Below are 15,397 nucleotides of genomic sequence, written 5' to 3'. Positions count from 1 at the left end.
GAATAAATAAAAATGAAAATAAAAAATGAATAAATAAAAAAGAAAATAAATTAGAAGGAAAATAATAATAATAATAATAAAACAAAATAATAATAAATAAATAAATAAATAATAATTTAAAAAAATGAATAAATAAAAAAAGAAAAAACAACAAAAAACTAACATAAAACTATCACAAAAATACCCACACAATGTCAAACAGACAGAAAGCAAATATAAAACATCTCATCAGGAGTCAATAAGTATTGTGATTAAATCATGACCAACTACTACCAACTTTCTTTATATAATAATCTGATTTTACTCGCAGGTCGTCCGGTGAGCGGAGAGTGTCAGGGAGAGATGCTGGACTACCGGCGGATGCTGATGGAGGATTTCTCTCTGAGTCCGGAGATCGTGCTTCACTGTCGGACTGAGATCGAGGCTCACTGCTCCGGCCTGCACCGCAAAGGCCGCACGCTGCACTGCCTGATGAAGATCGGACGCGGCGACCGCAGCACCACCGTCGACAACGCCTGCCAGACCGCTGTAAGTTGGATGGAGTCAATTTTATAGTGATTTTCTACTAGAGATACTGTAGTTCAGTCTCAATCCAGCAGAGAAAAATATGTCTAAGTTTGCTTTGGTTGGTTAGAGTCTCTATTTCTCTGTTGTTGGACCAATTATAGCAGTCAAAGATGCAGAATCACACTTTAGTGCTAATCTACTACTTTAAATGTATAAGTGTTAGTGTAAAAAAATTATAATTCAACAATTCAGAATAGGTTTATATGGTATATAATAGTTTTGTAGATGCAACTAATGACTATTTATTATTATGGTCTCATCTACTGATTATTTTCTTGAACAATTGTCTGTGAAAATGTGTATTATAATCCCCAAGAGCCCAAAATTATGTTTTTACTACGGCTGTCAAACGATTAATTTTTTAATCGCGATTAATCACAGAATTGCTGTAATTAATCACGATTAATCGCGTTTTGAATTGCATGTTTAAAATCCTGTTATTTTACATTTCAAGGCAGTTTTAAGCCCATAATGTAAAACATTTCTTACCAGAGTGTCTTAACTGGGAATCAATCACGGCTCTGCTGCGACTCCCACACTCCAAAATGGTCAAACAATCAAAATAGTTGTTGATTAATTTTCTATGAAACGACTAATTGATTAATGAACTTATAATTTAAACTCTAATTTACATGTAGAGGCTGTAACTGAGGCTGTAAATCACTTTTCCTGCTGCTGACATGTTTTCCTGAACCTTTTGTTTCCGCTGCAGCTGCAGACTCTGATCCAGTCGGCCGACCCCGGCGCAGACTACCGCATCGACCGAGCGCTCAACGAGGCCTGCGAGTCCGTCATCCAGACCGCCTGCAAACACATCCGCAACGGAGACCCAATGTGAGCCGGTTAAACACACAAACGCTAAGTCAAAAGTGGTGTGTGTGTGTGTGTTTGTGTGTGTGTGACATGACTGTTTTTATTGGTGTGTGTGTGTGCGTTTGCTATGAAGACCAAAACGGTTGCATTAATATCAGATGACGTAAGTATAGCGTTGTCATGGAAACCTCTGAAATATCGCTTTAAATTATGATCAGTGGCTGTTTTGATTGTGTGATAAATTCCTAATATACACAAATTCATTGTCTTTCATTCTGTGTGTGTGTGTGTGTGTGTGTGTGTGTGTGTGTGTGTGTGTGTGTGTCTGTATTTCTGTGTGTGTGTGTGTGTGTGTGTGTGTGTGCGCGCGTGTGCGTGTGTGTGTGTGTGTGTAGGATCCTGTCGTGCCTGATGGAGCATCTGTACACAGAGAAGATGGTGGAGGACTGTGAACATCGGCTGTTGGAGCTGCAGTATTTCATATCCAGAGACTGGAAGTGAGTTCATCCATCAGCAGTGAAGTTTCTGCTCTTCACTTTAGAGCTGCTTTTAAATCATCGCAGCAGTTAGTTGATTTAAATGCGACAGTTTACACAAACAGTTATCAACAATATTGGCATGACAAATAATAGTTCATAGGTAGATCATTCCTGGATAAATAACAATATAAACATCTTCGGCTGCGTTCACGCTGCAGGCAAATCTGATTCAAATCTGATTTTTAGGCCTGACTGTCCACACTGTTTTTAGCAAGTGTCCAAATCGGATTTGGCTCTGTTCAGACTGGGCCACATTAATGACCAATCTGACAGGTTGCCGTGGCAACGTTGTCAGAGCGGAGGCGTCATCTAGCATGTATTGTGTGATGTCATAGACAGCAACAACAAACCCTCGAGCTTCACTTGAACCGAGCCATCTCCCCAAAGATTAAGATTATGGTTTGGTCCTCTGTCCAAAGACTGAGGTTTACGTCCTCCATTGCCTCCAGTGATATCACCTAGCAACAACAACTGGAATAAGTCCTCTTCCTTCCTTTATACCCTTTAAAATACTGAAACTTTGTGTTCATACTGTAGTTCAGCCTTTTCTTTACAAACTAAAGTGTATAGTAGAGGAGACAATAGCCCCATACAGATGAATCTCCTCTCTCTGTCTCCCAGACTGGATCCCATGCTGTATAAGAAGTGTCAGGGCGACGCTGCCCGACTCTGCCGCACGCACAGCTGGAACGAGACCAGCGAGCTGATGCCTCCGGGCGCCGTCTTCTCCTGCCTCTACCGCCACGCGTACCGCACCGAGGAGCAGGGCCGCAGGGTACGATGTCTGACATGTGATCGCTCTCGCTGCTTCTTAAAAAATGCGTTGTGATTTTTCAGTCGGTTTATTGTTGTAACAACTTTCATGTTTTTAAACTTGACAGGTAAAAACTGACGAGGAGGTAAGTGGTCGATGGTTCACCGCAATCAGTCAGTATTGATCCTGGTGAAGGGGTTAATTGATGATCATGATGATGATGATGATGATGATGATGATGATGATGATGAAAATGACATCGACAATCCAGTTTGAGATGAGATTTTAATCTGTGCCTGACTGATAAACCGGGGTGATTCTGTGTGTGTGTGTGTGTGTTTGTGTGTGTGAGTGTGACATGACTATGAAGACCAAAACGGTTGCATTAATATCAGGTGACGTAAGTATGGTGTTGTCATGGAAACCTGTCGCACAACTAATCTGGACTCAAATATTATCTAGACAGAGTGTTAAAAGCGAGTGAGACTGTGTGTGTGTGTGTGTGTGTGTGTGTGTGTGTGTGTGTGTGTGTGTGTGTGTGTGTGTGTGTGTGACTTCCTTCTCCACAGCGAGGCCGAGCAGTGCCAGTTTATCACTCTGTCTGCTTAAATATGCAGAAGCTTCCCAACATCAGCAAATAAAATCACACAATTAGTTTAAAGAATTCACATCAAACAATCAATCCAAGACATCAATATCACATCAGCCTCAGTATCAATCTAGTATCTGTTTCCAGTACTAATGTGTGTGTTTGTGTGTGTGTGTGTGTTTGTGTGTGTGTGTGTTTGTGTGTGTGTGCAGTTATCACGGGACTGTAAGGTGGAGGTGCAGAGGATTCTCCACCAGAGGGCGCTAGACGTGAAGCTGGACCCTGAGCTGCAGAAGCGATGCATCACGGACCTCGGCAAGTGGTGCAGCGAGAAGACGGAGGCTGGACAGGTGGGGCAGATAAATGCTGATATCTACTGTAACTGATGCTTTGACCAGATGATTGATCTTTAAGCGCCCTCTGCTGGTTGTTTACACTACTGATGTTTTAAGGTGTGACGCTGTGGTTAATGTCTAGTTTACTTGATTAGAACTATGTAAAATGAAGGAAGGAAAGACGGAGGAAGGAAGGGAAGAAGAAGGAAGGTAGGAGGGAGGGAGAAAGGAAAAGAGGAAGGCAGGAAAGAAGGACAGAGGACAGAAGGAAGGGAGGAAAGAGAGAAGGAGGGAGGAAGGAAGGAAGGAAGGGAGGGAGGGAGGAAGAAGAAAGGAAGGGAGGGATGGAGGAAGAAGAAAGGAAGGGAGGGAGGGAGGAAGGAAGGTAGGTGGGAGGGAGAAAGGAAAAGAGGAAGGGAGGGAGGAAGGAGGGAAGGAAAGAAGGAGGGAGGAAGGAAGAAAGGAAAAGGGGAAGGAAGCTGTGGTTAACATCTAGTTTACTTGATCAGAACTATGTAAAGATCATGGTTTGGGTTAAAATGATCACTGGAGTTTTCAAATCCCTTAAAGATATGCAACCTTTGTTGTTATGGCAACAGTGAACACCACGGTTAACTGACATGAGCAAGATTAAGTCGATTAGAGTTTCTAAATGTCGGTTTGGATTATTTTTCCATTAATTACCCAGCTCTACTTTCTGCTGACTGACTAGTTCCCACATCTGTGTTTTGTGTGTGCAGGAGTTGGAGTGTCTGCAGGATCATTTGGAGGATTTGGTCTCTACCTGCAGGGAAGTCGTGGGCAACCTGACAGAGCTGGAGTCAGAGGTCAGTGCTCGTCGGTATTAACCTGAGTAGCTGAGAGGTGCTGATGATATAAAAGCTTCTTTATCTCACCTGTAAACTGTCTTGTTGTTCAGGACATCCAGATCGACGCGCTGCTGATCAGAGCCTGTGAGCCCGTCATCCAGACTCACTGCCATGTATGTACACACAAAGGCTCCATTACACTGTGAAGTTTCTCATTCAGGTCATAGTATTTCGTTTATACTTACATCAATCATCACAGTATATAAAATAAATAAAAACAAAACATCATGGTCAGGCACTTGACATCCTCTACATCTTTACATTATGTATGAGTTTTGGACAGGGGTTTCAACACAGTATTACTTCATTTGTAGCTCATATATCATTACATTTTTAAACACTCTTAAATAGTTTAATAGTTTACTTTAGGTCCAAATTTGCTTGTGCGAGTTAAAACAACTTTCAATAAGCATCACAAACTGCTTAATAAATTGGGAAATGAGCTGACCTCATAATGATACTCTTAATGATTTTGAACATCTAAATTCTGAACATACCTGAGTGAAGTTGTTCCACACAGAACTTTTTGACGGCTGTACTAGTCTCTGCATGTTTCTCCATTTGTGGAAGAGCATTTAGCTAACGTTAGCCCTATGACATTAGCCCATCCACACCGCTATAGCTAATCTTATACTGCCCTCGTGCGGATAGGAGCCGAACTGCACGCCAAAAAAGGAGGAGATAAAAAGACGATAGTTCATATATTTATTTATGCTTAAGTCGCATTAACTATTCGATTTTTTACAATGTAACGAATATTTGAATATTCGAAAATCGTGACCCATCCCTACTGGCAATCCCTGAACACCGTCCCTACTCCAACAAAAGCATTGTCCATTTCATCCATCTTGCACAGGTCAAAGTATTGTATAAAAAATCAACAGCAAATGTACTTGCTTTGCTTCTCATCCAAAAGGTTTCTTTAGTTATTAAATACACTCCTTCAGTTCTTCATGAATCTAAAGCAAGTCCAGTTATTAACTTTGCCTTTCTGGATATATAGATAATTATATGTGTGTGTGTGTGTGTGTGTGTGTGTGTGTGTGTGTGTGTGTGTGTGTGTGTGTGTGTGTGTGTGTGTGTGTGTGTGTGTGTGTGTGTGTGTGTGTGTGTGTGTGTGTGTGTGTGTGTGTGTGTCTAGGATTTCGCTGATAACCAGATCGACACCGGTGACCTGATGGAGTGTTTGGTTCAGAATAAACATCAGAAGGAAATGAACGACAAGTGTTCAGTCGGCGTTACGCACTTCCAGCTGGTCAGTTACAACATGGATGGATAGATAGATAGATACTTTCTCGTCATAGATAGATAGATAGATAGATACTGTAGATAGATACTGTAGATATTCTTTCTTTCTTGCTGTTTTTTTTTCCAGTCTCACCAGAAATACTTTCATTACATTTTTTAACTGAACTAATTTGGGAGATAAATCCAAATGAATCTGCTCTCAGCTATTTGCTTTTCACTATAAGGAGTTTTTCAGTCCTGGTTGGTTGGTCGTTATGTAGTAGCATATCTTCAAAACTTGTGAGATTAATTGGGCTGAGGCGTAAATAATTGATTTTGAATGTGATTTAAAGTTTTCTGCATATTTTTCTCTTATTAATATAAATCTAGAGGATTGTTCAACTTTAACAGAGATGTATTTCTATGAGTGCTTACTTATAACTAATATCAAATTATTTTTACTTAAAGGTAAAGTTTATCATGCCTACAACTAACTACCTCTGTTACAGTCATTTTAAAGAAGCAAGTCATTATTTATTTTAACCTTCGTGTCGTCCTCCCGGGTTAAATTGACCCCGTCTGTTTTGACTGTTCCTTCTTTCCTCCTTTCCTTCCTTTCTACTGTCCTCCTTCCTCCCTCCCTCCCTCCTTCTTTCCCCTCCCCTACCTTCCTCCCTTCCTTCTTTCCTCTGTCCTTCTTTCCTCCCTTCCTTCTTTCCTCTGTCCTTCTTTCCTCCCTCCCTCCTTTCCTTCCTTCCTTCTTTCCTTCCTTACTTCCTTCCTTCCTTCCTTCCTCCCTCCTTTCCTTTCTTTTTCTTCCCTTCCTTCCTTCTTCCTCCTTTCCTTCCTGCCTCCTTTCCTTCCTTCTTCCTCCCTTCCTTCTTTCCTTTCCTTCATCCCTCCTTTCCTTCCTTTTTCCTCCCTTCCTTCCCGCTCCTTTCCTTCCTTCCCTCCTTCCTTCTTCCTCCCTTCGTTCCTCCCTCCTTTCCTTCCTTTCCTCCTTCCTCCCTCCTTTCCTTCCTTCTTCCTTCCTCCCGCCTTTCCTTCCTTCCTGCCTCCTTTCCTTCCTTCTTCCTCCCTTCCTTCTTTCCTTTCCTTCATCCCTCCTTTCCTTCCTTTTTCCTCCCTTCCTTCCCGCTCCTTTCCTTCCTTCCCTCCTTCCTTCTTCCTCCCTCCTTTCCTTCCTTCCTTCTTCCTCCCTTCCTTCCTTCCTCCCTCCTTTCCTTCCTTCTTCCTTCCTCCCTCCTTTCCTTCCTTCCTTCCTCCTTTCCTTCCTTCCTTCCTCCTTTCCTTCCTTCTTCCTCCTTTCCTTCCATGACTGGAGGACAACAGGAGGGTTAGAAGTTAAAAGTAATCATAGGAGTGGGAAACTACAATTATCTCCTTTTAGGAAATGAAGTTTCAGCACAAAGATAAAAGATGGAAAAAATAAAAACTAGTGAGAAAGAGTTTGAGATTTGGACAGCGTTTTGCTCTGCTGCAGGTGCGTCTGTATAATGAGCGACTTCATCTAATCTCCATTACCCCTGTTCCCAATTTACAGATTCAGATGAAGGATTTCCGCTTCTCCTATAAGTTCAAGATGGCCTGTAAGGAGGACGTTCTGCGCCTGTGTCCAAACATCAAAAAGAAGTGAGTTTGACAGAAAAGGTTGAACATTTCGGTGAATTAGAAGAAAGTGTGTATGAGTCTTTACCTAAATGTGGAATTAATCTCACATTTGATGCTCTTTTTCCCCCTCTTTGTTTCTCTGCAGAACACTTAGTGAGAAAGTCATTTTCTGCATCCATTAGATCTGATTTTAACTAACTTATATGTTTGATGTTTTTGACCCTTCAGGGTGGACGTGGTCATCTGTCTCAGCACCACAGTGAGGAACGACACGCTGCAGGAGGGTAGAGAGCAGCGGGTTTCTCTCAAGTGTCGTAAACAGCTGCGGGTGGAGGAGCTGGAGATGGTACTTCATACACACACACACACACACACACACACACACACACACACACACACAAAGTCTCACTCACTGTCACTCATATTCTGTCTAGATAATACTTGAGTCTAGATTAGTTTTGCAGGTTTCCATGACAACACTATACTTACGTCACCTAATATTAATGCAAGCCTTTTGGTCTTCATTGCGCACACACACACACTCACACACACAAAGTCTCACTCACTGTCACTCATCTGAGATTAAAAGGCATTTTAACACTCTGTCTAGATAACACCTGAGTCTAGATTAGTTGTGTGACAGGTTTCCATGACAACACTATACTTTCATCACCTTATATTAATGCAACTGTTTGGGTCTTCATAGCAAGCACACACACACACACACCAATAAAAACAGTCATGTCTCTCACACACACACACACACACACACAAAGTCTCACTCACTGCCACTCATCTGAAATTTCAGCACAAATTTAAACACTCCATCTAGATAATACTTGAGTCTAGATTAGTTTTGCAGGTTTCCATGACAACACTATACTTACGTCATGCATTTAACAGGCTTTAAGTAGATGACTGATTTTTTATTGTGCTCAGTCCTGATAAAGGTTTTTTTTTAGCCACACTAGCCGCATTGATCAGCATTGATCAACAACTATTGAATGGATTGTCATGAACTTGTAATAATAATAATAAACTTTAGTTATATAGCACTTTTCTTAACACAGTTACAAAGTGCTTTACAGAAGAAATAAAACCAAACGAGGCAGATAAAAGTAAGCAATGAAGAGCACAGAGATAAAGACAGAGGCACAGAAGGAATAGATCACGGTGAATTAAATAATAATAAAATAATAAATAAAATGCTCAGAAGTGAAACACTACAAGAATAAAATCCACCTCCTGCATGAGTTGGCATCAAATTCAGATGGATTGTAATAATAACCATAATCAAATCAGTTTCAGTGTCTCTATTACTTTAGTTTACGACCAAATGCCTCCAATACTAATAACACTGCCATCCCCCCTTTAGCTGTACTTTGTGTTTAGAGCTCATTAGCAAACATTAGCATGCTAACAGGTTGACCTGAGATGGTGAACATGGTAAACATTACACTTCCTTTTAAAATCACCATGTTAGCTCAAAGCTTCACTGTGTCAAAGTTCACACAGTGTCACACAGCTGATAGCAAGACTGTAGACTCTGCAGGTTATAATATGAGGTCTGCAATGCTCTGACTTACTTTGTGAAACAGCTAATTATAAAAAAAATGTAATTATACTTTTCCTGATATCTTAAAACAAATCAACAAATAAAGGATTTCATGCAATGACAGATAATGTTAATGTGTATTTCAGTCCATTTATGTTGTTTAACTTTTAGTTTATGGGCCAGTTGGTGCAGAGTCCACACCAGAGTTTACTCAAAGCAAACTTCAGACCAATGTTTTGTAGTTGACTCACAGTGTTTAATTTAACAGACTTCATCGAACGTGCTTTAATCCTGGAGAAATATTGTTAATAATACTTAAAAAAACTGTAACATCAGGCCAAGTGTGAAAATACTCTTGACCAGTTTCAGCAGTTTTGTTTTCCCGTAAAGTTTTTCGCTTATGTAACACCATGAAACTTTGTCGCTACTTTATTATGTTAAACTTACAACTCCTCATTCTCCTCTCCTCTCAGTCGGAGGATATTCGGTTGGAACCAGAGCTGTACGATCCCTGTAAGTCTGACATCAGTCGCCTGTGTCCCAACGTGGCCTTCGGTAACGCTCAGGTAAGAAACATCAGACGGACTACGAACACACTGCAAACATTAGAAATATGAAGACATACTAGAAATGTTTAAAACACTTCTCTCATCTTTCCTTCTGTCCCTCCCTCCGTCTGATCTTTTCCTCCCCCCTCTCTTCTCTCTTTTCTCCACCTCTCCCTCTTCCCTCTGATCTGCCTCCTTTCGTCTCCTCCTCAGATGATCGAGTGTCTGAAGGAGCAGAAGAAGCAGCTCAGTCAGCGCTGCCACCAGCGGATCTTCCGGCTGCAGGAGGTGGAGATGACCGACCCCGAGCTCGACTACCAGCTGATGAGAGTCTGCAAGCAGATGATCAAGGTGAGGAGGAGGGGGAGGAGGAGAGAGATAAAAGACTTGTGATTTAAGACAGGAAGTGGAGCGATGTCACTGACTGAAACTCTCTCCTGCAGCGGTTCTGCACCGAAGCCGACGCCAGAAATGTTCTTCAGTGTCTGAAACAGAACAAGAACAGCGAGCTGATGGATCCAAAGTGTAAACAGATGATCACCAAGAGGCAGATCACCCAGAACACAGGTACACACCATAGACTGTATAAAAGAAATGGATGTAACATCCGTGACGTCACCCATTGGTTTGTGGACTGCTGCTCGGAAGCCAATAGTTTCGAATCTAGGCAGCGCCATCTTGAAAATTTCAGGTGCATGCTGGGAAAAATAAAAACATGGATTCTACTTATATGGGCATGAGGCGGGGCCATGGGCGGAGTGGGGAGGTTGCTATGGTTGCGAAGGCTGGATCTCGGGGACATTGGTCAATCAACCTGTCAATCACGACGTAGCCACGCCCTAATGCATACCCTGCTTTATCATCACATATAAAATCAGGGAGGCCAAAATGTCCCAAATGAACATCATACTGCATTGAAGAAGGCTTTAAACTAGCGGTTGAGACCATAAACACATTTTGAAAACGTTTACTGAGGTTAGAAATCAAGTGAGAAGTTGGTGAATTCTCCATTGACTTGTATTGAGACGGAAGTCCGTTTGACACCAAAACGGTCGCCCCCTGGTGGCCTTTTGATAGAATACAGTTCTAAGTTACTTCCGCGTTGGCCTCATTTCAGAGGACTGGAGCTCCTCGCCTGGTACACACGTTTATAAAACATCTGGAATATGCAAGATGTCATATAACCTGATCTCCACGTTGACCTTACTGACACCTTCATCATCATCCTCTCTTCTTCCTCCTCCAGACTACAGGTTGAACCCGGTGTTGAGGAAAGCTTGTCGAGCCGACATCCCGAAGTTCTGCCAGTCCATCCTGAACAAGGCGGGCGAGGACAGCGAGCTGGAGGGTCAGGTCATCGCCTGCCTCAAACTCAAATACGCAGACCAGGTGAGACCTCAATGACATCACAGTGTGTTTCCTAGGAGGCTTTAAAACAGTGATATTTAGTGATTGTCGTGTTAAACTGTGTGTTTCCTGGCTGGTGTTTGGTTCAGAGGTTGTCTTCAGACTGTGAAGACCAGATCAGAGTAATCCTGCAGGAGTCAGCGCTGGACTACAGGCTGGACCCACAGCTGCAGATGCACTGCTCCGACGAGGTACACACACACACACACACACCACACACACCACACACACACACACCATACACACCACACACACACACACACATCCTCCTCCCTTCACGTGTCCTCTCCTCCTGTTTTCCCGCTCCTCCAGATCTCCAGGTTGTGTGCAGAGGAGGCAGCAGCTCAGGAGCAAACTGGTCAGGTGGAAGAATGTCTGAAAGTCAACCTGCTGAAGATCAGACAGGAGGGCTGTAAAAAGGTACGTTTGCTGCACTAGTTGAGGATTACTTTGACTAAAAGTATCTCTAAATGTGATTTTTTTCTTTTTATATTTATTAAAAATCTTCAGTCAGTACACAGATTGGAAGATATAATGTTTTTTAAAAGTCTTGTGCATATTTTCAAAAGCAGGCTGCAGGTTTCAGGTCATCTTAACACACTTTGAAGACAATTAAATAGATGACTACTTGACTTAATTCATCACATTTCATCTTATAAATCTTATTAAAGTTGCATTATTACATTATTTTAATACAGTTTCTACACCAACAGGGACTATTAAAAAAATCCATCTTGTTGGTGTGTTCAGGTGTCTGACAACTGTAGGAAAAATGTTTTAAATGACCAATATTTTGATTTTGGACATTTATTCCAAAGGTTTTAAGTGTCTTTGCATTCATTTTTTTCTCTCTGATTCACTTATTTAAACTTATTTTAAACACCACAATGAAAGTCAGCTTACCAATTCAGAGGTAAAACAGTCCAAATCACAACTCTACATAGAAACTGATGCTAAATTTGAACGTTTAACAAACAAACAAATCTAAAAGCAGTCAAAGATTTTACAAATGCAACTTCATATTTCAGCTAACACAAAAGTAGATTGTGACACACTGCCTTTGTGTTTTATAAGTGCTTTTACTTATTTTCCTTACTCTTATTTCTTTAGTGAATGCTGGTCTGTAATACAGTTGTTCAGCAATCTTAGGCAGGACTCTGTTTTCAACAGACTCTCCTGGTCAAATATAAAACATATTATTAAGGTTAAAAAAGAGGCTTCACCTTCAAAAATGTCCAGCATGTCTCACAGATTGGACTCAACCTGGACTTTGAATCATTATCTGTATCTAGAAGCTGTTTAGATGATTCAGTTCAAAAAAGATTTGGCATTGGTTTGAATAGAAGTTATTTTTTCATTTCTTCTTCTCGTGTGCAGGAAGTCCTGAACATGCTGAAGGAGAGTAAGGCGGACATCTTTGTGGACCCGGTCCTCCACACAGCCTGCGCTCTGGACCTCAAACACCACTGTGCTGCCATCACTCCCGGCAGAGGAAGACGTGGGTGCTTTCATTCAATCATTTTATCCACATCTTAGTTGTTTCTCGTGTTTGTACAGACTCATAAAGATGTATCAACTTACTGGCTTTACCTTTGACGATTAACACATAGGATTGACACCTTTCAGAGTGTGTTTGCATATTTTACATTTGTCTTTCTTTCTCACCGTCCAGAGATGTCGTGTCTGATGGAGGCGTTGCAGGACAAAAGAGTCCGTCTGCAGCCAGAGTGTAAGAAAAGACTTCAAGACCGCATCGACATGTGGAGCTACGCTGCCAAGGTAAACACCAGGAGGAAGCATCTCCTCTTAAAAAGATGTTTTATTCCCTGTATTAAGCTGTTTATTGTTTTTTTTGGCTGCTACTCACAATTAAATTAATGCATTAAACTAACACTGTATTTGTATGCAGAATGTTGCATGCATGACTACACAGTGTTATATTATCACAGATCAATGTCAGTAAATATTGTACAGTTAGTATTAAGGCCAATTTATGCTCAACGTACATACGAAAATGTATCCGTCCGTTTCAAACAATGTTACCGTCACTGCTCACATACTTCCATGCGTCCTTTACGTTGGCATGGATGTTCACCAATACATCCACCAGGGGGCAGCACCGAGTCAAACGTTTATGACAACAACAAACTCAAAATCAAACATGGCGACTGTGGAGGAGATATTGATAATGTTCCTCTTGCATAAAAGACAAAAACCATATGTTTAAAGTTTCTAACCAACTCGTACAACCTTTCCTCAAAAAGTTCCTCCATTGTTTCTTCTTCGTGTCTCACTAGAGCTACGTATCGAGTAGTGACAGCAACACTGCCCCCCATGGTTTCTGGTGGTACTGCTCCGTTTGGTCCGTATCTGTAAGCTTTATGGAAACGTGCAGAAATACGGACGAAATGAACGCAGAGCACGGACAGAAGGCTCCGTCCGTATCCGTATTTAACGTTGAGCATAAATGGGCCTTTAGACTACAAGAGAGTTGCACACCTTCTTAGATAGAGGTGTTAGGGTACAGATTACAGAAATAGTGCATGGTTGACTTGTGTGGTGGTGGGCTCCGATGTGATATCTTTTCAAGGGGCCCAAGATACCCGGTGATGCCCCTGTATACAGTGATTTGTGAGTGCTGACATCTCAATTAGTTTACTTAGATGTTAGGCACTTGTGATCTGAAAGGAACGAGTTGAGCATCTTTAGTTTCGCTGTGTTAATCTTTCCGTCTGTCCTGTAGGTGGCACCAGCGGAGGGCTTCTCAGACCTGGCCGTACAGGTGATGTTGTCGCCCTCAAAGAACTACATCTTGCTCATGATCGCTCTGAGCGTGTGCATCCTCTTCCTGGTGGGGCTGCTGTGTGGTCGCATCACCAAGCGGGTGACCAGAGAGCTGAAGGACCGGTAGAGGACGAGCGCTTCGACGCCTTCGGAAAAAGACTGACTCCTCGCACCTCCCTGTATCTCTCCTCTTCCTCCTCCTCCTCCTCCTCCTCCTCTCTCAGATGCCTGGTCTGTAACCAGCCAACCTGCACAGTGCCAACGCCAGAGCTCACATCTAGACCTCCTCGGTCCCCGAATCTCACGAAGAAAAACCTTTAAAATCTCCATTTGGGCATCTCCAAACCTCGATTGATCGTCTCTCTGATCGGAGCATTTGTACTTTTTTTTTTTTTCTTCCTCCGAGCAAATTCTGCTTTTCTCCAATGACGTTTGTTTGGAGTTGGATGCGAGATCGTCAGGCATCTTTTCCGTTTTCTTAAATAAGCGCTGTTCATGGTGTGACTGAGGGATGCTGCTTCTCTCTCGCTGAGGTTAGGATTTCTTTCCCCCCCTTTCCCTGCGTTAGATCCTGAAGCTTTTTGGGGGTTTTTTTTGTCATATTTAATGGAGACTGGAGCATGTAGAGCAACAAGAAATCGTTTCATTATAAGTGACTGCGGCTGCCTGAATCGCACAAGAAGCTACTTGGAAAATTGAGGCAAACTTTTAAAGGTTGAATTCTGAGATCAACTTGTTGCTTGTTGAAATGTTTTTTGTTCTTTTTTTCCTCACCCTTCATGAAAATCCCGTCCTCTTCACATCCAGCTCGCCAGGTACGACTCTTAACATCTTTTTTAGACCAGTTATGACCCACATCATGAAGGTTAAGCTGGTCTCTATTATCAGAAACATTGTGTGCACATTCAATTTTATTCTTTTATAACTTCATTTAAATGCTAATAATTAAATCTTTGCACTTTTTTTTATTTTTATGCCTTATTTATTGTTGATTAATGACTGATTCTTGATTTCGGATGAGTTTTATGTGTGTTGCTGTGCAGCTTAAACACAGCTGCTGAGGTGAAAGTCAGCAGCTGTGAGAGGTCAGATTACACAAGTGGAAGCCAAAATGTTTTATTCATCTCAATTGTTGGATTGTAAAGACGATAAAAGTCACTATTTGTGTTGCCTTTTTAATGAACAGACTCAACTCGCCACATAAACAGAGCAGCACAGACATGAGCAGCCATCTTTGATTTATGGAGGGAGGAAGTTAGAGCTGCAACTAATCTTTTATTTCCATTATCAATTAATCTGTTGATTAACGGTTCGGAAAATTGTGATGTCTTATTTAATCCAACCAACACTTTAAATCTTGAATACATTCAATTCACTGTAATGTAAGATAAAGAAAAAGCACGTAAGAATGTTTAGCACAAGATTCAACGATTATCAAAAATAGTTGCTGATTTATTTTTTCGTTGATCAAGTTAACTTATTAATTAGTTGACTAATCTGTGCAGCTCCAGAGGAAATGATGGATCATGTGGATCATATCGACTTTTTAAAGATGAGACTTGTGTGTAAAAAAAAAAAAGAAGCAGTTTTTTCTCTTTTCTTAAAATATCTGATCATTTATTTATTGAGCCTAAACCTGCACTGAGTTGCTAACCTACTGAAATACAGCGTAGAGTTGTTTCTTCCTTCTTTTTTTCTTTTTTTCCGGGCAAGTTTTGAGTAATTACATATCCAGATGAGTCAGTCCAATTGTCCAAAAAACTACAAAAATGTCTTTATTCTCAACATTTTAAGCCATG

General features: G+C 41.4%; 1 protein-coding gene across 1 annotated transcript in view; it reads left to right on the top strand.

Annotated features, from left to right (window-relative positions):
• Positions 1-15,180, top strand: part of LOC128384128 (Golgi apparatus protein 1-like) — a 34,926-nt gene extending 19,746 nt beyond the window's left edge. The window contains exons 8-26 of the mRNA XM_053343746.1: positions 311-528; positions 1,280-1,401; positions 1,776-1,877; positions 2,541-2,694; positions 3,475-3,612; positions 4,338-4,424; positions 4,517-4,579; positions 5,608-5,721; positions 7,237-7,325; positions 7,533-7,650; positions 9,333-9,425; positions 9,621-9,758; positions 9,851-9,974; positions 10,654-10,796; positions 10,904-11,005; positions 11,127-11,234; positions 12,192-12,312; positions 12,487-12,593; positions 13,558-15,180. Coding sequence (XP_053199721.1) covers positions 311-528; positions 1,280-1,401; positions 1,776-1,877; positions 2,541-2,694; positions 3,475-3,612; positions 4,338-4,424; positions 4,517-4,579; positions 5,608-5,721; positions 7,237-7,325; positions 7,533-7,650; positions 9,333-9,425; positions 9,621-9,758; positions 9,851-9,974; positions 10,654-10,796; positions 10,904-11,005; positions 11,127-11,234; positions 12,192-12,312; positions 12,487-12,593; positions 13,558-13,725 — 2,309 coding nt within the window. The 3' untranslated portion in view covers positions 13,726-15,180. The remainder of the gene's footprint in view (positions 1-310; positions 529-1,279; positions 1,402-1,775; positions 1,878-2,540; positions 2,695-3,474; positions 3,613-4,337; positions 4,425-4,516; positions 4,580-5,607; positions 5,722-7,236; positions 7,326-7,532; positions 7,651-9,332; positions 9,426-9,620; positions 9,759-9,850; positions 9,975-10,653; positions 10,797-10,903; positions 11,006-11,126; positions 11,235-12,191; positions 12,313-12,486; positions 12,594-13,557) is intronic.
• The last annotated feature ends 217 nt before the right edge of the window (positions 15,181-15,397 follow it).

Source organism: Scomber japonicus, chromosome 1 (assembly GCF_027409825.1).
Source record: "Scomber japonicus isolate fScoJap1 chromosome 1, fScoJap1.pri, whole genome shotgun sequence".
In the NCBI taxonomy this organism is placed as follows: domain Eukaryota; kingdom Metazoa; phylum Chordata; class Actinopteri; order Scombriformes; family Scombridae; genus Scomber; species Scomber japonicus.
The sequence above is the reverse complement of the archived record's forward strand: the minus strand, read 5'-3'. Positions and strand labels throughout refer to the sequence as shown.